The sequence below is a fragment of the Mustela erminea genome, chromosome 18 (assembly GCF_009829155.1).
Source record: "Mustela erminea isolate mMusErm1 chromosome 18, mMusErm1.Pri, whole genome shotgun sequence".
Taxonomy (NCBI): domain Eukaryota; kingdom Metazoa; phylum Chordata; class Mammalia; order Carnivora; family Mustelidae; genus Mustela; species Mustela erminea.
Window position 1 is genome coordinate 25,265,194 of NC_045631.1, and position 27,545 is coordinate 25,292,738.

At 41.9% G+C, this 27,545-nt stretch overlaps 1 protein-coding gene and 1 pseudogene across 9 annotated transcripts in view; both read left to right on the forward strand.

Moving 5' to 3' along the window:
* The window catches only part of ACACA (acetyl-CoA carboxylase alpha), a 285,383-nt gene that overhangs the window by 40,282 nt on the left and 217,556 nt on the right, over window positions 1-27,545 (forward strand). For 4 of the 9 annotated variants that reach the window (XM_032319427.1, XM_032319429.1, XM_032319428.1 and 1 more), the window contains exons 2-3: window positions 20,309-20,355; window positions 24,219-24,471. In XM_032319427.1, the coding sequence (XP_032175318.1) occupies window positions 20,309-20,355; window positions 24,219-24,471 (300 nt within the window). Of the gene's footprint in view, window positions 1-6,248; window positions 6,427-20,308; window positions 20,356-24,218; window positions 24,472-27,545 lie in introns of those variants that run through there. The other 5 variants (XM_032319435.1, XM_032319436.1, XM_032319431.1 and 2 more) reach the window with 5 other exon arrangements.
* On the forward strand, window positions 18,344-19,771 carry LOC116576904 (annotated as a pseudogene).

Sequence of the window (27,545 nt, forward strand, 5' to 3'; positions counted from 1 at the left end):
TATGTTCCAAGCTCTGTGTTAGAGATTTTACATTTTGGCTATAACATTTCATCCAAAATACAACCTTCCAAGGTAGCTATTATACCTCACTTTTACAGACAAGGAAACTGAGGCTCAGTTTCATTTGCTCAAGGTCACACAGCTAATTATTGACAGAGTCAAGATCTGATTAAAGAGCCCAAGGCTCTTTATGATATAGAACAAGTCCCTGCTGCTCTTGACGTATTTTGGCTTAGGTTGCCAGTTCTCATTTCTGCTTGCCTTTATTGACTCCCAAAACTATGCTGTTTTGTTTATTATGGCCATTTCACTCCCTAGTTGATTTATTTTTTAAAAAAGATTTTTTTTTATTTAGGGGCGTCTGGGTGGCTCAGTGGGTTAAGCTTCGGCCTTCAGCTCAGGTCATGGTCCCAGGGTCCTGGGATCGAGCCCTGCATTGGGCTCTCTGCTCAGCCGGGAGCCTACTTCTCTCCCTCTGCCTGCCTCTCTGCCTACTTGTGATCTCTCTCTGTCAAAATAAATAAATAAAATCTTTTAAAAAAAGATTTTTAAAAAGATTTTATTTATTTATTTTAGAGAGCCAGGAGGGGCAGAGGGCAAGGGAGAGAGAATCCCATGCTGACTCCCCACTGAGTGCAGAGCCTGATGCGGGGCTCAGTCCCAGGACTGAGCAGATCATGATCATGATCATGATCATGACCTGAGCAGATATCAAGAGTCGGCCACTTAATGGACTAGGCTCCCCAGGGGCCCCCTATTCATTGATTTTAATTTAAAAAAAAATTTTTTTTTAGAGTTCTTTCTTTCTTTCTTTCTTTCTTTCTTTCTTTCTTTCTTTCTTTTACTTTGACAGAGATCACAAGTAGGCAGAGAGGCAGGCAGAGAGAGAGAGGAAGGGAAGTAGGCTCCCCGTTGAGCAGAGAGCATGATGTGGGGCTTGATCCCAGGACCCTGGGATCATGACCTCAGCTGAAGGCAGAGGCTTTAACCCACTGAGCCACCCAGATGCCCCATTCATTGATTTAAACTACATTTTATTTTCGTTCATTTTTTTGTTTCCCTTATCCTTTCTTCCTTTTCATTTTCATTAAGAAAATTCAGCATATTGGCAAGACAGCAGGTCCACTGATGAACAAGGCTTGTGTTGGGGACTTGGCTTTCTACCTGCTGGTCTGATGTGTTGACCAGAGGTGAAAGTAAAAAAAGGACAGGAATATTGCAAAATCTTCTGCTCCAAGTTATAATACAGGAAAACTTTAAGACTGAAGAAAAGGATGAAAGGTAGTTGAGTGATGGCTCACTTTTCCTTGAAAGGAGAGGCTTGACAAAAGTTACTAATGTTGTATTTTATTATTTATTGTGTTGCATACAGAATAATACAATGAAGAGTGGGGGTAGTTGAGGTAGACAAGTGGAAATGCAAGAAAAAGCCTCGTCTGATGTGTAAGGAATAATGGAAATACTGGAAAAATCTGAAGAGGAGGTGAGGACAGGAATAGAAAGTAAACTCATGGGGAACATTTTCACTGGTTTGCAGGAGAGTGAGATCATAGATGAGAAAAGTAAAGCTGATCAATATAAAATGTGAAAATCCTAGCACTGGGCAAGACCTAAATGAGTCATCTTGTCCATTTTCCTGCCTTTAGATAAAAGGGCTCTTTAAACATCAGCTGTTTAGTTGTGAGGTATGTAGGACTTAGAAATAAAAAAAAAAAAACAAAAACAAAAAACGACCTTGGAGGTGTTATGGAAGAAACAGCTTAGATTAGGTAACCACCAACTAAGGATAGGGACTAGGTGTTCAGGATTAAATAACAAGGAGGGAGGGAGTACTGAAATGCCTTGTGAAAACCTAAGTATCCATGTGAAAACCCAAGTGTCCATGTGAAAACATTGTGGTGAGTCTCTACTATGAACTCTGTCCTTCATTGTGTAATTCTACCTTTCATCATTAGGACCAGACTTATAAAGTGACTTCCCTGGGGACATTTTCTGACCTTCTGGTGTGAAGTTCCCTCAGGGACTTCACTCTGCACAAACCTGAATGGCTGACCAGAGCAAAGAAGCCTAGTGTTCAGATAAGGTCTTTATGTCTTTTTCCCTTATTTCACAACTGGAGCCACAATTCTGGTCAAGGCGCTGACTTTCTTGATGAAGTCTATTCATCTATAAAGCAGCCAAATAGCCTACTGGCATCTTTGCCTCCCAGAGGTGACATGAAGATGGATAAGCAGACATCAGGAGCAGAGTGGCCTCTCAGGTACTGAGCTAATCTTTATTTCAGTAAGTGAAGCACTTACTAATATCCATACCTAAGCCTACTCCAAGAGCTACAGAGGGGAGTACCAAACTGTAAGAAATGTTCTCTCTTTAGGATTATTAAAATTCAATTGGAGAGCTAAAACCAACATACACACAAAAAAATGGTAGCCTAATAAATGCTGAACCATGTGGTGGTGACCAGACTGGTACAAGAATACGGAGGAGAGGTAGATCAGTGGAACCTGGAGAAGTAAAAGAGTTCTTCTTAGAGAAAATGGGACCTCCAAGGACTAGAAGGATTCAGAAAATAAGAGGGAGGAGGAACAAGTTTGCTAGCATCAGCAAAGATAGGAATAGGCATAGCAATACAACCCATTGTTTCCTCTATCCACTATTGAGCTTGCTACCTAAGGAATTTGGAACCAGGGGCAACCACCGGGATAGGGACCTCTTCACGGTTCCTTTTCCTATTAAGGCATTTTCTTTCCTCCCTTGGTTTAACTCTGGCCTGACCTGAGACTTTCCTGTCTTAGAAGTGCAAATGTAGGAGGCACAGGCTGTTTTACAGAGATACTGGCTGCCAAGTGGGAACAATAATGATAAACCCTAAACTATTGTTCTCAAACTTCAGGGCGAATAATTGCTGCTTTAAAAAGTCTGCAGTGGGGCTGGGAATCTGAATTTTAAACAAGCACCTAGTGATTCTATTTCAGGTGGTCAGTGGAACATTGAGAAAGACTGCCCTACACTAAAATAGAGTGGAAAATAAAGTGCCAGAATGGCTTGGACATCGACCCACATACTGTTATGTATTTGAAGGCTTACTAATTTCTGAGAATTTATCCTCTCCCATCTGTGGCTTTTGTAAAATCCACATGGCTATCATCTAAGGAGCAAGACATGGACACTGTTTTGGTGTTTAGTTTTGTCTTCCTAACTAGATTGCCATCACCTTAAAGACAGACTGCTTGGGAGTCTTCTTACTTTCCCCACAGTAGGGTGAGAGACCATCTTTAAGAGGGTTTTAAGATTAGTTTTCTAGGGCTGCCATAATAAAGTACCACAAACTGGGTGGCTTAAACAACAGAAATTTATTTCTTCACAGTTCTGGAGGCTCTAAGTCCAAAATCAAGGTGTCTGCAGGGTTGGTCTCTTCTGAGGCTTCTCTCTTTGTCTTGTAGATGACCATCTTCTCCAGCATAAAAGCCACCATCCTGGTAAGTGCTTCATCAGTTGTGATTCACAGATGGTCTTCCCTCTGTGCTTGTGTCCTAACCTCCTCTTCTTATAAGGACACAAGTCATTTGGAATTAGGGCCCACTTTAATGACCCCATTTGAAATTTTAATTTCTTCTTTAAAGATCCTATCCCCAAGTAAACTCACATTTTGAGGTAATAGGGGTTAGGACTTTCACATATGAATTTTGGACCACAATTCAGCCCATGAGAGCCGTCTAGTTTCAGCTTCTAGAAGTGTGCCACTCCATTCACTCTCTTTTCTTCCACCTGTTAATCTTGTATAGTAAGTTCTCTCCACCCTTTGGCTGTCCTCCTCCGCTTCTTACAGATGTGTTGGCTTGTGTGGCAAGAACTCAGGGAACAGCTCTGAAGAGCCCATATAGAGATGGGCAGGTTGTGGCACGCACCAAACACAGCGCTGAGGAGCTGTTGAAATTGTAGAAGTATTGTTTTAAAGACGTAGTTCTCTTCCCATTTATCTTAACATTTGATGATAACCAGACCTTTATGTAAGCAGTCTGGGGATGTTCTAACTCATCCTTTGTTTTCTTCCACTATAGTTCTTTCATCAGACCTTTCCTTGGCTGGTTCTTCTCAGGGCCCAATTACTTCGAATATTCAGTGAGGACAAAAGCAGAATAAGGGCTTGCTGAAATTTCACATAAGGACAGTTTCTGAGAGTAAGGCCCCCTGGTTTTGCACTGCTCCTAAGGCTGGTAAATAGCAACACCACTAAGAAACACTTTGGGGGCAAAGTTCCTATTATTTAAGAAATAGGAAAGGTATATGAAAAGTAAAAGAGGCAGTCTCAAGATTTTTAGTTCTTTCCGAAGTCTTTTCCTGCCAGCTTGAGAGAGCACTACTAAAGAGAGGCAAATCTTCCCTCTTCTTGGGGCCTTTTTTCCCCCCTAGTCAGTCAAGCCAAACATCTTGTTAAACCAGGAAGTTATGCTCAATTATCTTAAAAAGTTTTTTTTTATTTAAAAATTATTTTTTAGGGATTTTATTTATTTATTTGACAGAGAGAGAGAGAGAATGAGAACAGCAGAAGGAGAGGTAGAAGCATACTTCCTGCTGAGCAGGGAGCCCTACACAGGGCTTGATCCCAGGACCCCAGGATCATAACCTGTGGCAAAGGCAGGCACTTAACCAACTGAGCCACCCAGGTGCCCCCAAAAATTAAAAAAAAATTTTTTTTGTATCATTTAAAAATTCTAGTTAACATATCTGTTCATTGACAGATGCATCCAATGTCACAGTTATTGTGAAATGTATAAATATACATATTTATATTTATATATAATGTGAAATGTATAAATATATATTTATATATTAAGTATATTAAATTTATATAATATATATCTTTATAAATATATAAATAGTTCACTGCTCTGTAAAGTCCAAATCTTTCCAAATTTCTGTTTCCAGTCCCTATTAAAGTAGGTTGGTAAACTCGGAGAAGCCACCACCAAGATATTATGAGTCCTAGGTGAATATTATTCTTGTTGCTCAATCTTCTCATCTTTCTGCCTCTGCTTCTGCCCAGGAACTTCTGACCTTGAATGTGTACTTCTACGCTAGTCACTTTTCGCCCTCTGGCATAGAACTTCTTCCCACCAAATCATCATTCACCGTACCTCTTCAGACCCTTAGCACAAGCCTGTGTAAAGATCAGGAAAGTACTCTGGGTACTTCATTAAATTCTTGTAGGGGGTTAAACTCACCCCACTTTTCTGAAGCAATTTTCTTTCTTTTCCACCCAAGAAATGTACTATAAACTGGGACTCTCTCCTGTTACTGTTACTTCTCAACAGCCACCATGAATGTCTTACTATGAAGTAACTGGCGAAGCTAGAGAAATTGGTTGGCTCCTGTTCAATGACTTGGTGTAACTACAATGGAGTTTGGGAAGCAAGCTCCATTCCGAGAAATCGGGAAATTACTGTCCTCTTATTTTACCTGCTCAAGGCAGAAGGGACTGTTGTCCATTGGCATTCTGCCCTTCTTCCTGAGCTTCCTTTGCTGAGGCTTCCCCTCAATGCTCCAGGATCCTGCACCTCAGAATCCTTTGAGGAGGGCTGCTTTGGAGCTGCTGAGCTAGCCAGGGGGCTGGTGGTGGTGTTCCAGAATAGGGGTTCTTTAGCCTATACCAACTCTGAAACCAGCCTGTGTGATCCTGGGCAATTCATGGGTACAGTGCCCAACTCTTCAAGGGGCTAGTATTGAAAATGGTAAGGTCTTTCCGTGCCAGAACACTGCCTATTCCCGCTCAGTCCTCTTTGGTTCTGGACTCCCTTCCCGTGCTGCAGGCCTGCTGGCCCCTCACTTTCTGCGGCCCCGGCGCCTCTCTACCTCCTGGGAGGTGCATGTGGGGCCATTTCCCTCACCCCACCTCTCCGCGGGAGGGGAGGAGAAGGCCGGCCGGCCCCGCCCCCGCCCCTGGCAGAGTGGGCGGCGAAGGCCGAGCCGGGGGCGCCGCGACCGCCCGGGGCCCGCCCGCCCTCTCGCCGCTGGGCCCCGAATGGCAGAGCGGCGCTCGGACCATCCGCATCGCCTCACGTCGCCCCGCCCCACGCCGCCCTCTCATTGGCTGTCGCCCGGCCCTCGGGGCCCGCGCCTCCCCTTGAGGCCGGCCAGACCGCGCGGTAGCCGGCAGCGGGGTCGGAGGTGAACGGCCCGGAGTAACCCCGGACGTAGTCACCTCATGGTGCTCGCACGCTGAGGTGGGAGGCAGGGGCGGGGGCGGGGCGGGGGCGGGGCCGTCTTCCGTGAGGCCCCGCCCCTTCCCCGTGAGCCGGGCCGGCCTGGTGCTGCGCGCCTGTCAGCCATCGCCGGAGCTCCCGGCGTCTCCTCCCGCCCAGCACTGCCTCTGCACAGGGGCTGCCCGGCACCGCCGGACCCCGGACGCCTCCGCCCTGAGGTGAGGTGAGAGCCGCCCTAGAGCCCGTGGTCCGGGACCTGGAGAGGCCCGGGGCACGGGGAGGGGCGGTGGCAGCGGGAGGGCCGCCTCCCATCTTGCGCCCGCACGCGGCCCGGGCTCCATCCCGTCCGGACCTGTGCGGGGCAGCCCGGACCTCTCCGCGGCTCTGGGCCCTTGAGTACCCACTCTGGGCAGACGCACAGGGGTCTAGGGTCCCGGAGTGGGGGGTGGGAGTTCAGACCCCGGAACTGGGAGTCGAACAGCCCAGGGCCTCTAAGGAGGGACTGGGGTGTCTGCCGGGAGCTGGCCACCATCCCCCTCCCCAGCCTTGGCGTGGGCTGATTCCTTCCAGACCTCTCTCCAATCCGACCCGGCGCTCGGGAGAGGGGGAAGACCCACGTGGGAGAGGGACGTTGAGGATTAGGTCCAGTTGCATTGAAAGTCGTCTTCCTCTCGCAGAGTGGGGTGTGGGGTGCAGAGCCCCTGGCTACTCTGTCTTTGTACCGTGGAGGGAACTAGGGTCAGGCGAGTTTTCCTTTGCCAGTTCTTGCTCCCAGGATTTTATGTTTTCTGTGAGGGACGTAGTAGATGTACACGCCTGTTGTTACTCTCCTTCCCGTTTGCTGTACTGATCCAGGGAGGCTATTGGAGATGGAACGTAGTAAAGTGTTATGTGAAAGTAACGATTTCAGAGGGAAATGTGCGTGAAGGCCCTGCCTGGGTCAGCGCCAACATTATTTTGGATTTGAAGACGAGAAAGTAGACACTAGTGTACACTTGGAATCAGCTGTAAATATCAGGGACTTCTGTGGGCCTTGTGGGTTTTATAGAAGTATGTAAGAATATAACTACTCAGGTAGGGGAAATACTTTAATTTCAGATATTTTTTTGTTTGGGGTTCTAACTTTAGAATGGAAATCGAAAGACCCTAGGACTTCCTGATTTTTTCTCTACTTAAGCAGCCTTTCTATAATTTCCCAGCGTGTGGTGGAATAAACCTAATAATTTGGTCTTCAGTCTCAGAAGTTGGTCCCCTTGACTCTCTCCATTCATTTTTTTCCCAAGCCAAAGTGCAGACTAAGAAGCATGCTTGGGTTATCTGGTTTCTTCTTCCTCAGGGAGTAGGAATTCTCTGATTTGCTTCTTTTGGGGGATGCCTTGGATGCCTGTGATGAGGAATTCTGTGTTATTTGACAGGCACTTCCCCCCCCCCCCAAGATTTTATTTGTTTATTTGATAGAGAAAGAGAGAGCACATGCAGGGGAAGCCGGAGACAGAGAAGTAGGCTTCCCATTGAGCAGGGAGCTGGTATGGGGCTGGATCACCAGGACCCTGGGATCATGATCTGAGTTGAAGGCAGAGGCTTAACTGGCTGAGCAACACAGATGCCCCTTGACAGGTGCTTTTAAGGAAAGTATTGTGGTCCAGTAGAGTAGGATAGCAGCTGCATTGTCCAGGTGGGTGCCTACTTGCTACTCTTCCCATTTCTCTTGCCTCAGTTTCTTTTTTTCTAATTGCAGGAGGACTGTTGTGAATCCAAAAATAATTAAACATTGTAAAGTGATCATATGAAAGTTGTTCATGGCATAGCATTAATTTACAAATCTGCCTGTGTTTTTGTGTTGCAGTTTTGTTTTGTTTTTAAAGATTTTATTTTAAGTAATCTCTACACCCAAGTCACACGTTTCACTGACTGAGCCAGCCAGGTGCCCCACAAGTTTTGTTTTGAATCACCAGTGCAGAATAGAAATAACATCGAGCATAAGATTTAATTGTTTTAAAATGAGAGGAAGGGTAGGGAAATGATGGCATTTGGATTAATGAACTTACAGTTCAGATAATGACTAGGTTATGTCAAAGAACTGGCATTTTGAAAGCTAGGCTCAGAACTCTCTCATCTGATATTGACCTCTCTTAAATGCTGTGAACTGGTTCAGGTATAGATCACTATGTAACTTTCTATTTCCTTTTCAGTCAATGACTAGGAATTTTTTTTTTTTTTTTTAAACCTGTCACACAGACTGGTTTAACAGGTCTGGGGCTAGTGTTTTTCTTTCTTTTAAAAAAAATTTTTTTTTTTTTTAAAGATTTTATTTATTTATTTGACAGAGAGAAATCACAAGTAGATGGAGAGTCAGGCAGAGAGAGAGAGAGGGAAGCAGGCTCCCTGCTGAGCAGAGAGCCCCACGCAGGACTCGATCCCAGGACCCTGAGATCATGACCTGAGTCGAAGGCAGCGGCTTAACCCACTGAGCCACCCAGGCGCCCCTAAAAAATTTTTTTTGATAGCTAATATCCTAATAGTCTTGGTTGAAGAAAGAAGTAAAATAAAAATTGTTGGAATTAGACATTTTTTTTTTTTTTTTTTAAGATTTTATTTATTTTAGAGAGAGAAAAAGTGCACTCACATAGGAGGTGGAGGGGCGGAGGGAGAGAGAGGGAGAATCCCAAGCAGATGCCCCACTGAGCACGGAGCCCAACCCCGGGGTTGAACTCACAATTCTGAGATCAAGACCTGAGCTGAAATCAAGAGTTGGATGCTTAGCCAACTGAGTCACTTAGGTGCTCCTACTTTAGGAATTTTCTAGTCCAGTTTTCTACTCATTATGAGAGTTTTTATCTGATAACTACTGTTGAAGACTTCCAACTATAGGCTAACCTACTGCATCATCTAACCTAATGCATCACAGGGCAACTAAATTTTCAGAGTTCTTCATTATTTTCAACTTAAAACTATCTCCCTAAAACCACATAGGATGCTGTAATTCCGGGCGCCTGCCTGGCTCAGTGGGTTAAGCGTCTGCCTTTGGTTTAGGTCATGATCTCAGGGTTGAGATGGAGCCCTGTGTCAGGCTCCCTCTCTTCTACGGCTCCCCGCTCTCCTTGTCTACTACGCTCTCTCTCTCAAATAAATAAAATCTTAAAAAAAAAAAGTAAAGATGCTGTAATTCCAAGAGGATTAGAAATGTCTGTCTGTTTTTTTTGTTTTTTGTGTTTTTTTATTTTTTTAATTTAATTAATTAATTAATTTATTTATTTTTTAAGATTTTATTTATTTGACAGAGAGAAATCACAAGTAGATGGAGAGGCAGGCAGAGAGAGAGAGAGAGGGAAGCAGGCTCCCTGCTGAGCAGAGAGCCCGATGTGGGACTTGATCTCAGGACCCCGAGATCATGACCCGAGCCAAAGGCAGCGGCTTAACCCACTGAGCCACCCAGGCGCCCATGTTTTTTGTGTTTTTTTTTTTTTTTTAAAGATTTTATTTATTTATTTATTGACAGAGAGAAATCACAAGTAGATGGAGAGGCAGGCAAAGAGAGAGAGAGAGAGAGGGAAGCAGGCTCCCTGCTGAGCAGAGAGCCCGATGCGGGACTCGATCCCAGGACCCTGAGATCATGACCTGAGCCGAAGGCAGCGGATTAACCCACTGAGCCACCCAGGCGCCCCTTTTGTGTTTTTTTAAAAGATTTTATTTATTACTTGACAGAGATCACAGGCAGAGGGGCAGGCAGAGAGAGGAGGGGAAGCAGGCTCCCTGCTGAGCAGAATGTCTGATATGGGCTCAATCCCAGGACCCTGAGACCATGACCTGAGCCACCCAGGCATCCCAGAAATGTCTATTTTAACCTATAAATTTCTCCATCTCTGCTGGGTAATGTAACCTACACTGCCTTAATACATCCAGAGGACTTGGCGGAGTGGGGAGACGTGCAAAAAAAATTAAGCAATATTTCTTCAAGGAAGAAATTGTTCTTATCTTTGAGACTCTGGAAGGCTGCTGACATACTTCAATCATGGCTCCCGCTTTTTCTGAATGTTCTATTAAATAATATAAGGATGAGGGGCACCTGGGTGGCTCAGTGGGTTAAGTGAAGTGTCTGCCTTCGCCTGAGGTCATAATCCCAGGATCGTGGGATCAAGCCCTGTGTTGGACTTCCTGCTTGGCGGGGAGCCTGCTTCTCCCTAGCTCTCTGCCTGTCACTTCCCCTGCTTGTGGTCTCTCCCTGTCAAATGAATAAAATTTGTAAAAAAAAAAAAAAAAAAAAAATTAAGGATAGATTGGTTCATAATCCCAGAGCTTTTTGAATTCACAAAATGGCTTTTTACCTAGAGGCCTCCAAATGTTTCTAGGGGATAATATTTGAAATAAGCATGTGGCTTCTGTCTCCTCTTTTTGTAAATCCAGTGTTCATTTTAATTCCTAGGGAACACTCAACCAGCAAAGGCCTAGTGTTTACACAGCATTGTGTGGGATTGAGTGTGGTGGATCTAAAACAATCAGAAGAGATAATAACTTTCCCAGCTTTATTGAGGAGGTAACTCATAGTCAATTATACAGTAACACAGAGTAAGAAATAAGTGAATGACTTACCTTTTGTCTACTTAAATGCTCAGGCAGATATGAAATAAGGTATCAGAGTGGCATGGAATTTGGTAAAGTTTTTTAATAAACTTATTTGAAAATCCTCAGTTGCTAACGTATGAGTAATACATATAAAGATGTACAGTTCAGTATTAAATATATTTATAACCTTGTGTACCTGTTACTACCACCCATCTCTAAAAATTTTTCATCTTGTGAAACTGAACCTCTGTACCCATTAAACAATAGTTCCCCATTCTCTGCTTCCCCCAACTCCTGCCAACTACCATTCTACTTCCTGTCAATATGATTTTGACTACGTACCTCATGTAAGTAGAATTATACAGCACTTGTCTTTTTGTGACTGACTTATTTCACTTAGCATAATGTCCTCAAGATCCATCCATAGTGCATATTGCAGCATTTCCTTCCATTTGAAGGCTGAATAACATTTCTTTGTATGTCTATATCCCATGTTACTTACCCATTTATTTCTTGGTGCAAACTTGGCATTTTCCGTATTTAAGCTATTATGAGTAATGCTGCTATAAACATGGATTTACAGATATACATTTGAGAGCCTTTATTCAGGTTTTTGGAGGTATAAATCTAAAGTGGAATTGGTGGATTTTATGGTAATTCTACTTTTAATCTTTTGAGGAACCACCATACTGTTTTCCTTAGCAGCTGTACCACAATACATTCCCACTGATGGTCCCCAAGGGTTCCAGTTTCTCCACGTCCATGCCAACACTTTTTTCTGCTTTTCTGAGAGTAGCCATCCTTATGGGTATGGGTTGGTATCTTATTGTAGTTTTGATTTGCATCTCCCTGATGAGTAGTTATGTTGAGCATATTGATGTGCTTATTAACCACTCATATATCTTTTTTGGAGAAATTTCATTTTAAGTCCTTTGCCCATTTTCCCATTGGGATTGAGTTTTAGGAATTCTTTATATATTCTGATGGGACGCCTGGGTGGCCCAGTCAGTTAAACGTCTGCCTTCAGCTCAGGTCATGACTCCAGGGTCCTGGGTTCGAGTTCTGCATTGGGCTCCTTGCTTGGTGGGGAGCCACCTTCTCCCTCTGCCTGCCTTTCCCCCTGCTTGTGTGCGTGCTCGCTCTCCCTTTCTCTCTCTCTTTGACAAATAAATAAATAAAAATCTTATAAAAATGAAATATTAGGAGTTCTTTTATATTCTGGATATTAATCTCTTATTGAATACATGATTTGCAAATATTTTCTCCCAATTTTTTCAGTGTCTTTTAGTATCAACTTATTTTTTTTAAGATTTTATTTTTTTAAAATTTTTTATTTGTTTATAAACATATAATGTATTATTAGCCCCAGGGGTACAGGTCTGTGAATCGCCAGGTTTACACACTTTACAGCACATACCCTCCCCAATGTCCATAACCCAACCACTCTCTCTCGACCCCCTACCATATTTTCTCCCATTTTTTGGTCTGCCTATTTACTCTGTTGATAGTGTCTTTTGATGTACAATTTTTTTTTTTTAATTTTCAAGAAATCCAATTTGTCTGTTTTTTCTTTTGTTAAGCTAGCTCATATCCTAGTGTCATATCCAAGATATCTTTTCCAAATCCAATATTATGAAGCTTTCGTCCTGTTTCTTCTAAGAGTTTTATTGGTTTAGGTTTTACTTTAAAGCCTTGATGCATTTTGAGTTAATTTTTTAATATGGTGTTAGGGAAGGGTCCAATTTCATTTGTTTGTATATGGAGATCCAGTTTTCCCAGCACCATTTTTTGAAAAGTCTGTCCTACATTAAATGGTCTTAGCATCCTTGTCAGATATCATTTGACCGTATATGGGAGGGCTTATTTCTGGGCCTTCTTTTTTTAATTGAAGTATAATTAACATACAATGTTATATTAGTTTCAGTTGTATAATATTATTCAATAATTCTAAACATTACTCAGTGCTCATCATGATAAGGTACTCTTAATCCCCCTTACCTCTTTTACCAATTCCCCCACCCACCTTCCCTCTGACAGCCATCAGCTTCTTCTCTGTATTTAAGAGTCTGTTTTATTATTTGTCTCTCTCTCTTTTTTTAAAAGATTTTGTTTATTTATTTGACAGATTGAGAGAGCACAAGCAGGCACGAGTAGCAGGGAGAGAGAGAGAAACAGGCTCTCCGCTGAGCAGGGAGCCCGATTTGAGGCTCGATCCCAGGACCCTGGGATCATGAACTGAGCTGAAGGCAGCCGCTTAATCAACTGAGCCACCCAGGTGCCCCCTGTCTCTCTTTTTAAAAAAATGATTGATTCATTTTAAAGAGAGAGCTTGCAGGTGAGCCAGCACCGTTGGGGGAGGGGCAGAGGGAGCGAACCTTTAGAGGACTCTGCCCTGAGCCTGGAGTCCTGCTTGGGCTTGATTTTAGGACCCAGGAGATCATGACCTGAGCCAAAACCAAGAGTCAGATGCTCAACCAACTGAGCCACTAAAGTGCCCCTATTTATCTCTTTTTAAAATTCATTTGTTTCTTAAATTCCACATGTGAGTGGAATCATATGGTACTTGTCTTTCTCTAACTTAATTTTACTTAGTGTTATACTCTCCAAGCCTGTCCTGTTGCTGCAAATGGCAAGCTCCTGTTCTTTTTCAGCTCTCTGTTCTGTTTCCCTGGTCTATATATCTGTCTTTATGTTAATACTGCAGCTTTGTAGTAGGTTTTTTGTTTGTTTTTGAGATTTTATTTATTTGAGAGAGAGAGAGTGCGTGAGTGGAGAGGGGCTGAGGGAGAAGCAGGCTCCCCACTGAGCAAGGAGCCCGATATGGGACTCGATCCTAGGACCCTGGGATCATGACCTGAGCCGCTTAACAACTGAGCCACTCAGGTGCCCAGACCATTAACTTTCTTATAGGGTGATCTGGTGGGTCATCTTTTTTTTTTTTTATAAAGATTTTATTTATTTATTTGTCAGAGAGAGATCACAAGTAGGCAGAGAGAGAAAGAAGCAGGCTCCCTCCTGAGCAGAGAGCCTGATGCAGGGCTCCAGCTCCATCCCAGGACCCCAGGATCATGACCTGAGCCGAAGGCAGAGGCTTTAACCCACTGAACCACCCAGGTGCCCCAAGTGGGGCATCTTAATTAGTGAACTACAGTGTTACTTTTTGAGGTCTTTTTTCTCTTGGTCTAGTTAGATTCGGCAAAGAAGGATCTTCTTATTTCCCTCCTGGCTGGTGGAAACTGGGGAAAGAAGGCTGGAAGCTCTTACTCAATATGCCTACTTAATTTCTTCATTTTCAACATGGTGCTCTCCCCTTTACTGTTGTTGGTATCCCCCAGTCTAGAAACCTCATGTTTAACCCTCTCTAGAGAATAATTCTCCAGTCTTTTATCAGGATGGGAGAACAGCTGGCACCTGGCTTTACTAGTTGAGAAGAAAATCAAAGCATCTGACGCCTCTTGAACAGGATTTCAACCAGATCCTCTTTATTTTAGCTCCATCATTCACTTTCATTTTCTGAACATTTTCAAGATTCTTTGATATAAAGTGTATTGATTATGAGTTTACCACAGATGGTTTATGATTTAGTTTCCCAGGTCTGTGTAGTCATTTATCATGTTTCCATCTGCTTTCCAAGAAAAGTATCTTGCTGTTGTCTCCCCTGACTTTCTTTTGCGGGGAGAGGGGCAGTTGGGAAGCAGATGGAGGTCATTTGTGAATTATACCTTTTAAAAAATTCCTTTACATATGTATGTATTTATTTATTTAAAGATTTTATTTATTTATTTCACAGAGATCACAGTAGGCAGAGAGACAGGCAGAGGGAGGAGGAGGAAGCAGGCTCTCTGCTGAGCAGAGACCCCCTCCCCCCATGGCGGGGCTTGATCCCAGGATCCTGGGGCCACGACCTGAACCGAAGGTCTCTAGAGGCTTTAACCCACTGAGTCACCCAGGTGCCCCACTTTTTTTTTTTTTTTTAAGATTTTATTTATTGGAGAGCGAGAGGGAGAGTGAGCAGAGGGGGAGAGAGAGGGAGAGAGAGAGAGAGAGAGAGAGAAAGCACAAGCACATGTACCAGTGGGTAAGAGAAGCAAAAGGAGAGGCAGACTCCGCACTGAGCAGGGAACCCAAGGATGTGGAGCTTAATCCTAGGACCCTGGGATCCTGACCTGAGTGACCTGAGCTGAAGGCAGATGCTTAACAGAGTAAGCCACTCAGAGGCCCCTTTACATTTGTTTTTTTAGTAGGATTTTAGGCGGGAACAAGATGGATATGTGTTCAACCTACCATCTTTATCCAGAAGTTTGGCAAGTCTTCTTTAAAGTTTTCTTGGAAGATCCAGAAACTTTAAAAAAAAAGAAAGATTTTATTTATTTATTTGATAGAGATCACAAGTAGGCAGAGAGGCAGGCAGAGACAGAGGCAGGCAGAGACAGAGGCCGGGGAAGCAGGCTCCCTGCTGAGCAGAGAGCCCCATAAGGGGCTCAATCCCAGGACCCTGGGACCATGACCTGAGCCAGAGGCAGAGGCTTTAACCACTGAGTCACCCAGGTGCCCCGGAAGATCCGGAAGCTTTTACCAGCTTCTTCCTTGAAAAATATTCTCTATCCCTCGCCTGAGAAATGAAGAATAGAATAGACAATTACACAATGCTATTTCCTCTGACTCTTACCCTAAGGAAATATACTCTTGTTTAAAAACAAACAAACAAACAAACAAACAAACCCAAAAAGTCTCCAGCTGGCTCTTGAAGGAAATTACCTCTAACTCTTGAAGCCATTCAGGTCTGGTATTCCTCATAAGTCTTTGTATTCTACCATCTGGATGTTTATTTGATGGCTCCTTCTGCATGGAGTGCTCCTTTCTGTCCTTCTTTATATCCCAGTTCTTCATCATCATTAATGTGTTCCCGCTCCGGGAAATCTTCCATGATCCTTGTCCTCACCATTACTACCTCCAAGTTTGGATAAAGTATCTTTCTTTTTTGTGTTTCTTTTCTTTTTCTTTTATCTTTTATTTTTTTTTAAGATTGTATTTGTTTATTTGACAGAGAGACAGTGAGAGAGGTAACACAAGCAAGGGGAGTGGGAGAGGGAGAAACAGGCTCTCCACGGAGCACGGAGCCTGATGCGGGGCTGGATTCCGGGACCCTGGGATCATGAGCTAAGCTGAAGACATATGCTTAACGACAGAGCTACCCAGGCGCCCTCTATTTTGGGTTTCTACACGAAGCAATTATTATACTACTATTATTGTCTGTATCTTTAGGTATCTATAGTATTTTTGCTAGGGACCAAATCTGTTTTATCCTTTAGTATACATCAGCCATCTCACTTAGAGACTCAAGTACTTGTTGTTTTAAGGTTTAAAACTTGGGGCACCTGAGTGGTTCAGTTGGTTAGGCATCTGAGTCTTGGCTTTGGCTCAGGTCACGATCTTAGGGTCGTGGGATTGAGCCCGGAGGTGGGCTCTGTGCTCAGCTTGGAGTCTGCTTGAGATTCTTTTCCCTCTCTCTCCCCTTCCACCCCTCCTCCAGCTCAGAGACCTGTACGTTTCTGTATGCATACACTCTAAGTAAATAAATAAATAAAATCTTTAAAATTTAAAACTTATAGGAAAATAACATGTGGTTTTAAAAAACCTCTCATGGTTATTGAATTAATACTAAAATCCATTTAAAAGTTCATCAGTAAAATGACAAAAATGAAAAAGGCAAATTGAGTGATTGTTTTTGAAGGAATTTAAATGAAGTTACTATGACTTAAAAGGTAAGGACATGTCTCATCTTGGATACTTTTTTTTTTTCCCCAGATTTATTTATTTGTCAGAGACAGAGAGCCCACAAGCAGAGGGAGAAGCAGGCAGGCAGAGGGAGAAGCAGGTTCCCCACTGAGCAAGGAGCCTGATGTGGGACTGTGGGACTTGATCCCAAGACCCTGGGATCATGACGTGAGCCGAAGTTAGATGTTTAACTGACTGAGCTACCCGGGTGTCCCCAGCTTGGATGTTTTTATCAGTGGCTATGAAGACTAATTGATGCCTCTTTATTAGAATCACTTGGAAGATGATGTCACTTGAGTTCAAGGGAAACATCTTAAATCAGTTTGGTAAAATCTGTTCTGTTTTATTTAGAGGAATATCCCTGGGTGAAATGCAAGCTGACTCTTAAATAAGTATATTAGCTATAATTAGCTTTATTTCATTTTCAGGCACATAGGGTATAGTTTGGGAGCCTTCTGCAGATAGACTGGAGTTTCTAACAAAGTTCAAGAATGTTTTAAACACTTTTTTTTAAAATGAAGGAGAATTTGACAATTTGATCTAATGAAGAAAAGTTTTATTTGGATAAGCAGAATGTACTACCACTCTGGGGAAAGGCCTTCTTTTGGAGATGGTAAGACAGGAGCTATATGACCCTTCCCCAGAAACCATCTTGATTCTTTGTCTTCTTTCTAGAGATAGAAGGATCTTAACCTGATTCATGGCAAGACTTTAGGGGTCCTAAACTTGTATGCAAGCCAAATTTTGTGTGAGGGTGCATTTTTGTCAGGAAAAAGTTCATACTTTTATTGATTTTTTTTTAAGATTTTATTTATTTATTTGACAGAGATCACAAGTAGGCAGAGAAGCAGGCAGAGAGAGAGAGAGAGAGGGAAGCAGGCTCCCTGCTGAGCAGAGAGCCCACAGATTTCTAATAGTGTCTTGACCTAAGAAAGTTTTAGAACCATTGGTCTAGGTATTAAGTCACTGTGTTTGCTCTCTGATGAGAGCATAAAGTGGAGGGGCCAAGAGAGCAAGAATTCATTGTGGCTCTAAGACTTTTTTTTTTTTTTTTTTAAGATTTTTATTTATTTATTTGACAGAGAGAGAGAGATCACAAGTAGGCAGAGAGAGAGAGAGAGAAACAGGCTCCCCACTGAGCAAGGAGCCCAATGCGGGGCTTGATCCCAGGACACTGAGATCATGACCTGAGCTGAAGGCAGCCGCTTAATCCACGGAGCCACCCAGGCGCCCCGGCTCTAAGACTTTTTTGATGTACATATAACTGATACAAAAATTCAAAAAATAATATTCGTCCGTATAAAGTACAGTGTACTCTTAACATCTTCTGTTCTATTTCATTTTTTTAAGAAGATTTTATTTATTTATTTGTGAGAGAGAGAGAGAGAGATCACCAGCAGTGGGGAGGACTAGAGGGAGAAGCAAGATCATGAGCTGAAGGCAGACGCTTAACTGACTGAGCCACCCAGGTGTCCCCTGTTCTATTTCATTTTTAATGACTTTTTTAAAAAAAGATTTTAAAAAATTTGTTTAACAGAGAGATCACAAGTAGGCAGAGAGGCAGGCAGGGCAGGGAGAGGGGGAAGCAGGCTCCCTGCTGAGCAAAGAGTCCAACATGGGACTTGACCCAAGGACCCAGAGATCATGACCTGAGCCGAAGGCAGAGGCTTAACCCACTGAGCCACCCAGGCGCCCTTTAATGACTTTTTTAAAAGTAAATTTTCTTAATGCCAGGCTTGAATTCTCAACCCCAACATCAAGAGTGGCATGTTCTACTGACTGAGCCTGCCAGGCGCCCCTTCATTTTTAAAATGTTGGTTACAACCTTCTAAATGTATTTCTTAGTATTCTGCTTGGTGGTAATCCATAGTTTGAAAAACACTGGTCTAGTACATAGTTTACAGAGTACTTTCATATACTCTTCAGCTTCACAGCAGTCCCCTAAGGTAGCATATAACCTATTTATTTTTACAGATGACGAGAATCAGGGATGTTAAGTGACTCACTCAAGTTTGCACTGCCAATATTTAGCAAAGTCAGAATTTTTGATCTTGAGTCCTAGGGTTTAACTCCAGCTCCACTGCACCTTGTTTGCATCTGATCAAAACTACTTCCTTTTTCCTTCCTCTTCTCACCCCCGCCTTCCCTACCACAGTTGTATTTAAGGATAATATTAGCTTAAACTACATAATTGGGTAAATCCTGTTTCCCCAGTTAACATATCTGCCCTGTCCCTAATCCAATTGCTTGTCATTTGAAGTTTTCTCTTAGAAGTTCTAGATTTCTTTTCCATCCTGTACCAGTGTTTCTCAAGCCTGGATATATATCAGTGTCAGTCAACTGTGGAACTTAATATTCAGATCTCTGGGCCTCCAGCAGTGATTCTGATTCGGTAGATCGGGGGGGGAGTTTAGACATACATGTTTTTAAAAAGCACCATGGGGTGATCCAAAATGGAGGCCAACGCCTGCCGGCATTTCCTAAAACTCTGTGAGAAATGGCCAGTGGAGGAGACCAAACAGTCAGGAGTAGCACAGGCCTTTCGGAGGGAAAGGGTACTCAAAATTGTAGAGCCTGAGGCCTGTGATCAGAGGTATGAGAGCTTAGCATGACTCCATTCAAACTATTACAAATACAAGAACCCTCACCCCAAAGACATGAGCCTCACTGGCCTGTCCCCAGAGTACAGGCCAATCCTGTCCACAGACATCTTGGAAGAGTTTAAGGAAATGAATAAAGAAATGTGGAAGAAACTGCAGGAGAAGTTTGCTCCCAGGAATCCCAAGGAGAAGCAGAAGGCATGGGTTCAGCCCTTATCTCACCCACGCTACTAAACGTGGAGTCTTCTAGCTGCCATCATAAATAAATTGCCTGATACCCCCCACCAAAAAAAAAAGCTCCACAGACCTGAAACTAATGTAACATAACAAATTAAAAATAAATAAATAGCTCCACAGGTGATTGTTATACATAAGTGAAGTTGAGAATGTTTACCCTGGATACATTTAAATTGTTGGGCATGGAAGGAAACCTAGGATTTGGGAAGTAGCTAGAGACTTCTTGATCCTTTAGAGTTTTAGGGATCTAAAGGGATTTAGATTTAGTTTTTAGTTTAATTTTATGGCAAGATCTATCCCCTTCCTGGTTTCCAACCTTCTATGTGGGTATATCCATTTAGAAATGTAATCAGTCTGAGTTCCAAGGGATCTAGTGGTTCTCTTCTCCCCACTGCCTCTTTTTTTTTTTTTTAAGATTTTTATTTATTTATTTGACAGACAGAGATCACAAGTAGGCAGGGAGGCAGGCAGAGAGGGGAGAAGCAGGCTTCCCACTGTGCAGAGAGCCCGATGTGGGGCTCAATCCCAGGACCCCAGGATCATGACCCGAGCTGAAGGCAGAGGCTTTAACCCACTGAGCCACCCAGGTGCCCCCCCACTGCCTCTTTTTTGATGAAATGTTGGATATCATAGGGTTGGAATATGTTCATCGAAGTACGCAGTTGGAAAAGGCACCTTGTGAAATGGTAAGCTTGGATTATTGTTTAATACTCTCATAAAAACAAAGTCCTTATGTAATGCTTTTGATTTATAGATTTGAATAAATAATAGTGAAACAACTGAACTTTATGCTTCAAGTTAAATAATAGATTTGACCAGAAAAATGATACTTTGAGTACTATTAGTTTTGTATTCTGAGCAAAACAGGAATTGCTAAAATTTGGGTTTCTTAAAACAAACAGTTCAACTCTCTCTCTTTCTCCCTAGTTCTTTTTGGAGGTGGATATCTGCTCAGACAGTAAGAATTATAAGAGGTCAGTTACAAATAATATTCTTTCATGTTTACAGTATGATAAAAATTTTATGTTCATGTGCTAAAATATTAAACCATAGGCATTCATGCTAAAAGTTGCCTTCTACAAAAAAAAACATAGGCAGGTTTGGGGGGGGTGGGTAGTCTGAAGTGAATGGTCTGACAGTGGTAGTATTCCAACCCCTTTTCTCTTTAATTCAGGACTAGAATCAATGGAAATGGGACGGGCTGTAGATTAGCTTCTAGAGTGTCTGGAGAGCTACTCAGTGATTTTCCATAGATGACCTCTCTTTTCTGGTGCTTTGCAAGCTTGTGCCCAAAGATACCATTCAGTAGATTTGCTGGTTGGTAGATAGGCTCTCAAGCTGCTGACAACTGAGCTGCTTCTGATCTTTGCAGCACTTGAAGGAAGGCTGCCTTCATGTTCTTCTTAGCTAGGGAAGAAAAATTTGAAGGCTCCTTATGGAGCCTCTCATTTATTTATTAGTCATTTCTTCTTCTCCCATGGAATCAGAGAATTGCTCTTTTTTTAAAATTTTTTAAAAAAATAAACATATAATGTATTTTTATCCCCAGGGGTACAGGTGTGTGAGTTGCCAGGTTTACACACTTCACAGCACTCACCATAGCATGTACCCTCCCCCAATGTCCATAACCCCACCTCCCTCTCTTGACGCCCCTCCCCCCAGCAACCCTCAGTTTGTTTTGTGAGATTAAGAGTCACTTATGGTTTGTCTCCCTCCCAATCCCATCTTGTTTCATTGATTCTTCTCCTACCCCCCTAACCCCCCACGTTGCATCTCCACTTCCTCGTATCAGGGAGATCATATGATAATTGTCTTTCTCCGAGAGAATTACTCTTTTCTCATGAATTTTATTTTTTTGTGTAGTCACCCAATTTCAGTTCAGACTGTAAACTAGAACATGCCCCTGAATGCTTTATTTCTCCTGTGAAGAAGGCAACCATTATCTTCTGTGTTAGTTGAGATGGAATTTGGTATTCTGTGGGGGGTGGGAGAAAATGGGAGTCTTCTCTTAATATATTTTTTTAACTTGATTATTTACTGATCTAAAATGTGAAAGAAATAGACTTTTTTTTTGCTGTACCTTTTGATGGTGGTCTTCAGAGTGCTCTGTTAGAATTTTACCTCCTTCCTTCCCTCACTTTGTCCTTCTCTCCCTTTTTATTTCCTCCCTTTTTTTCTCTTTTTAAATGATTGGTTTTCTTTTTGCTTTCTGGAAGTGACTATCTTAATAAAATTTGGAGACATTTAAAAATTATTTTAAAGAAACCTAATATTCCAAGGGAGGAATGTATAGTAAATTTAGATGTCAAGTTTTTACTGTTGCATGCTATTTTTATATTTGATTCTACTTTTTTAAAATAAAAGTTAACAGAAGTAATCTCTAACTCACTCTTGGGAAATACCTAGAAGTAATTTTTTTTTTTTAACATTCCTGGCAATTTGTTATTATTCTTTTATTCTTCTAGCAGAGTGGTTCTCAGAGTTTTAGGACTTGTTAAAATATAGATTACTGGGTCCCAACCTGTAGGTTCTGATATGGTTAGTTGCTCTGTGGTAAGACCCAAGAATCTGTACTTTTTATTTTATTTTATTTTATTTTTTTATTTATTTGACAGAGAGATCACAAGTAGGAAGAGAGGCAGGCAGAGAGAGAGGGGGAAGCAGGCTCCTTGCTGAGCAGAGAGCCCGATGTGGGGCTTGATCCCAGGACCCTGAGATCATGACCCGAGCCGAAGTACAGATTCTGTACTTTAAAGAGGTTCCCTGGTGATGCTGGGGCTACTGCTGCTGGTCTGGAAACTACACTTTCTGAGAACCACTGCTCTATCATTTATACTGTTTTTCTTTGTATATGAATAAGCTCTGATTCACAAATAGCATAAGAGTGGTGCACTTATTGTTTTAACATGTTTAATGGTGATTTCCCATACATTTAAAATCTTGATGGGCGCCTGGGTGGCTCAGTGGGTTAAGCCGCTGCCTTCGGCTCAGGTCATGATCTCAGGGTCCTGGGATCGAGTCCTGCATCGGGCTCTCTGCTCAGCAGGGAGCCGGCTTCCCTCTCTCTCTCTCTGCCTGCCTCTCCATCTACTTGTGATTTCTCTCTGTCAAATAAATAAATAAAATCTTAAAAAAAAAAAAATCTTGATGTTTTGTTATCTAGTGTCAAAGAACACTGCTTTTTACCTACTCTTGTACTTTATTTATTAATATAAATTTATTGTCTATTGATACACCATCTCTTACAGCACCTTGAAATCAGTATTGGGAATATTGCTTTCTAAATTAAAGTTGCTAGGCTGCAAGAGGTTCAATACTAAGTTGACATGTATTTCTGAAGAGTTTTCTTAATAGGATTTTTTGAATGACAGAATAAATATTGTTTCTTTTAGCTTTGTTTTTTATTGTTCTTGTGGACTTTGCACTGTTCTGGTCTTTATTAATTTGTTAGTAGTTGGAAATATTTAATTCTGTTTTTTTTTTTTTTTAAAGATTATTTATTTATTTATTTGGCAGACAGAGATTACAAGTAGGCAGAGAGACAAGCAGGGGTGGGGGGAAACAGTCTCCTTGCTGAGCAGAGAGCCCAATGTGGGGCTCGATCCCAGGACCCTGGGATCATGACCTGAGCCGAAGGCAGAGGCTTAACCCACTGAACCACCCAGGCGCCCCGAAATATTTAATTCTGACTAATAAGGCCCTATACCTAGAAAACTAATACTTACTGAGATGACTGCTCCCTTATTTTAAGTAGAGATCTTGAATTTGATAGTACATTCATTTTCTCCTTATCGATGTCAGCACATTAGGGCCAAGAGCAGACATTATTGGGTGAATTTTTAACAGGACAAAGATTTTCTTTTTCTATTAAAAAAATACCTATCTGGGATTGAGCCAGTGGGGAGCCTGCTTCCCTCTCTCTCTCTGCCTGCCTCTCTGCCTGCTTGTGATCTCTGTCTGTCAAATAAATAAATAAAATCCTAACGACAACATCAAAAACCTATCTGGAGTTTAATTTAAAGCACACACACATATATATGTATATCTCAATGTCGGCATATATAGCAATGTCAGTATATTTTATGTGTATATGTTTACATAAAAATACACTTCTGTAGACTTCACAACCTGTCAGTGTACTGTTGGAATGAGGTGATAGTTATATAGTTGGCTCTAAATACCTAGTCTGAAATGACAGTGACTCTCTGGAAATCTTTTCCTGCATTCTCCCCAGTACTGACAACTGAAGTCACAGTATCATGAGTATCAGATGAGTATCAGTCACAGTATCAGATTTCACCTACTGCAGAGGTCTTTCCCTTGATCATAATTATTTTTTGGACATTACCAAATTGATAAAGAGATTAGGAATGGCTTACAGGTTTTTTTTTTTGTTTGTTTGTTTGTTTTTAGATTTTATTTATTTGACAGAGAGAGATACAGTGAAAGAGGGAACAAAAGCAGGGGGAGTGCTTCCCGCTGAGCAGGGAGCCCAATGTGGGGCTCAATCCCAGGACCCCAGAATCATGACCTGATCTGAAGGCAGACGCTTAATGACTGAACCACCCAGGTGCCCTTTGGCTTATAGTTTTTTGAGAGAGATTCCTTTGAGGAAGAGGAAGCTAATTTTAATTTTTTTTTAGGCATGGTTATCGTGATCTGTATTTTCCTTCCTTGTAGAAAACAGAAGCTGTGAAATAGAATAGCCAAAGAAACTAGTTCTCAAACTACACGTTGCTTCCAAGTGCCAGCTGTAGTACATTAGGTATAATCTGTGGTTGTCCTTTGATATAGGTTATTATCCATAACCTGCTTTTCTCCCTCATTTTCCTCATAGCTCTGAGAGCTCATTTTGAAGGAATAATGGATGAACCATCCCCCTTGGGCAAACCTATGGAGCTGAACCAGCATTCCCGATTCATAATTGGTTCTGTGTCTGAAGATAACTCAGAGGATGAAATTAGCAGCCTGGTGAAGCTGGATCTGCTGGAGGAGAAGGAGGGCTCTCTATCACCAGCTTCTGTTGGCTCAGATACGCTCTCTGATTTGGGGATCTCCAGCCTACAGGACGGCTTGGCTTTACACATGAGGTAAGACAAATTTAATGCTTTCTTTATCTAACATGACCTTTTGGTTTCACTGATTCTGTTCTGGAAAGAGCAAGAATAATTTTAGCCAAGATTGTGCCACCTTTTCCTGCATCACTGGACTTGAAGCTTTGATGAATAAATGTACTTTGCATGAAGTGCAGTTTTCTTTTCTTTCTCTCTTTCTTTTTTTTGGAAGTGCAGTTTTCAAAGTGTCTTTTCCTAAACGTTCCTCTCAGCTTTTTCCTGTTCTTTCTACGTACTTGGTCTTTTAGTGACATCTAGTCAGTGAGAGGTTGAGGAATTTGGTTTCTGTACTACTTTGACTAATGTCGTAACTATCTTAATGAGTGATAGGAATTTTTGCAGGATTGGGCAAATTTATAGTAATCTATCTTTGAAGTGTTTTATCATGTCAAAAAGGTATATTCTATTTCTGGCAGGGTCAGTCCTCAATAACAACCTGTGGCAGGAGCAAAGGGTGATTATAGACCTGTCCTTTTTCTCTAAAAATGGAATTCTTTACATGTAATTGAGAATGTCAGTAAATATTAACACTGGATTATTCTTATTTATTGATGTTTGATTATACAACCAGTATGGGATATATTGACCTTTGGTCATTTGCTTTGCATTTCTTGAAGTAAAGGGCCTGGATTAATGGTTCTTGGTTTTCACTGTATGTCATAATCACTTGGTGGGGCCTTAAGAAATGAGTGCCATCTCCAAAGGTTCTGAATCATTTGATATTGGCTTGATTTGGAGCTGGGGCCTTTTCTTTTTTTTTAAAACTATCCAGATCATTCTAATATACAGCCAGGGTTGAGATGATAGTTCTGGCAGAGATAAACATTAATTAGAGTGGTTGTTGGTGTTATTATCTCGGTGCTTCTATTATTGATGGATCATAAAATAATTAAGCTCCTTTTAATATATTCAAGATATAGACTGTATAGTAAAATCCCACACTGGCTCTGGCTGAATGTGACTCTCCTGGGACTTTGGGGTCCTTGCTTCTGAACGATGAGGTAGTAAGTTGGTGGTCACCCCTTTTAGCTATGTGGAGGTGAGAAGAAAAGAGTTAAGCCAGTTAATTATTTTTATGTCATAGATTCCTAGAACTGCAATGAACCAGAGGAATAATGTAGCCTAATAGCTTTTCTTCAAGTAGATGAGAGAACTGAGGCTTAAAGAGGGGCAATAACTTGCCTAAGAGTGAATAGCCAGAAAACTGAAATTCAAAGTCAGGTGCCCTGATTCCATTTCAGTAACTTTTCTACTCTATTTCCCTAACAACAAACGTGTCTTAATTATTTAGCTATTTCAGACAAAGTTGGTTTTCAGGAGTTCATGAATGAAGGATTTTATCTAATCTCTGGGCTCAAAGGGGAATAGAGGGCAGTATTTAGTGGCAGATAAAAAGGGTCAAGTCTTTTTTTAGAGGTCAAGTCTTTATGTAAATATTTCTTATAACTTTATAGTTCACTTAATGGTTGACCTGAAGGCTAGTACTGGTGGTGATATCTTACCCTTTGAGGTCTTTGTAAATGTGTGAAGGTTGTGACTGGTGGAACTACAGGGGATCCATTCCAAGACCCCAGTGGATGCCTGAAACTGCAGGTAGTTCTGAACACTACATATACTATGTTTTTCCCTACACGTATATACCTATGTTAAAGTTTATTATTATTTTTTTAAGATTTTATTTATTTATTTGACAGAGAGAGATGATAAGCAGGCAGATGAGAGGCAGGCAGAGAGAGATGAGGAAGAGGCTCCCTGCTGAGCAGAGAGCCCGATGCGGGGCTCCATCCCAGGACCCTGAGATCATGACCTGAGCCGAAGGCAGCGGCCCAATCCACTGAGCCACCCAGGCAGGCGCTCCCCCTATGTTAAAGTTTAATTTGTAAGTTAGGCACAGTTAAAAGATTAACAATAATAACTAATAGTAAAATAGAACAGTTACAATAGGCTGTGATGTTATGTGAATGTAATTTCTCTCTCTCAAAAATCACATTATACCAATTTCACCCTTCTCATCAATCTTATCAGTCATGTGAGGATGTGAGAGGACAAAATGCCTAGGTGATGAGATGAAGTAAGGCGAATGATGTAGGCATTGTCACATAGCTTTAGGCTACTGTTGACCTTCTCATGCTGTGTCAGGGGAAGGGTCATCTGCTTCTGGACAGCGGTTGACTGTGGGTAAATTAAACCTTGGAACGTGAGGAACCACGGATGAGGGAGGTCTACTCCTGTTCACTTGCATTTGAAGGACAGAGGACCGATGATTCTAAACCTTCTTCAGTATGCTAGATAATCTCACATAGCCAAGAATTGTCCTCAAAATGTTATAATGCCCCTGTTGAGAAAGACCGGGTTAAATCTAAATCCTTAAAGTCACACAGCAGCTTGAGAAATTTGTCCAGTCTGAGACCATGTGAAACATACTGTCCATTCATTGGATTAGGAAATTGTGTTTGGCAATGGTGACATAAACACCATTATAGGAAACTCAGCCAATGATTTGCAAGGCAGCCTGTAGTTGCCAAGTTGTTCTCAAAGTCAATGTTTCTTATTGCAAAGACTGTGTGGTCTATGGTATGAGTGCCTGAGAATTTTCTTGCTATCACTACTGTTGCAAAACTCATGCCAATAGCTCATGGAGGAGCAGTGGATTGAAGTGCGTTCAGTGGCCTGGGGAGGAGTTTGCGCCTGCTTTTCAGCTACCAAATGTTCCAAAATAGAACACATGTTTTCCACTGCTCCATTTCTAAGTCATTTGTGGATGTAGTATCCTTGGGGTTAATTTAAATTGAGTCAGATTCACTTGATATTGGAGAGATCTCTATTCTTGCATCTGCCACCAATTAGATACGTGACTACAGATAATTCATAAAAATTACCTCTTTGGACTCATTTTCCACATCTGTGAAAATGAGGATACTGGTTCAGATATTCTTTTTCACTCTTTGAACCCAGAGTTAGAGATTGGTTGAGTTCAAGATTACCTTCCTGAATGAATAATCTAATCTTTTACAGACCTTGTAGATTAAAGGGGCTGGTGCATTCCTAAG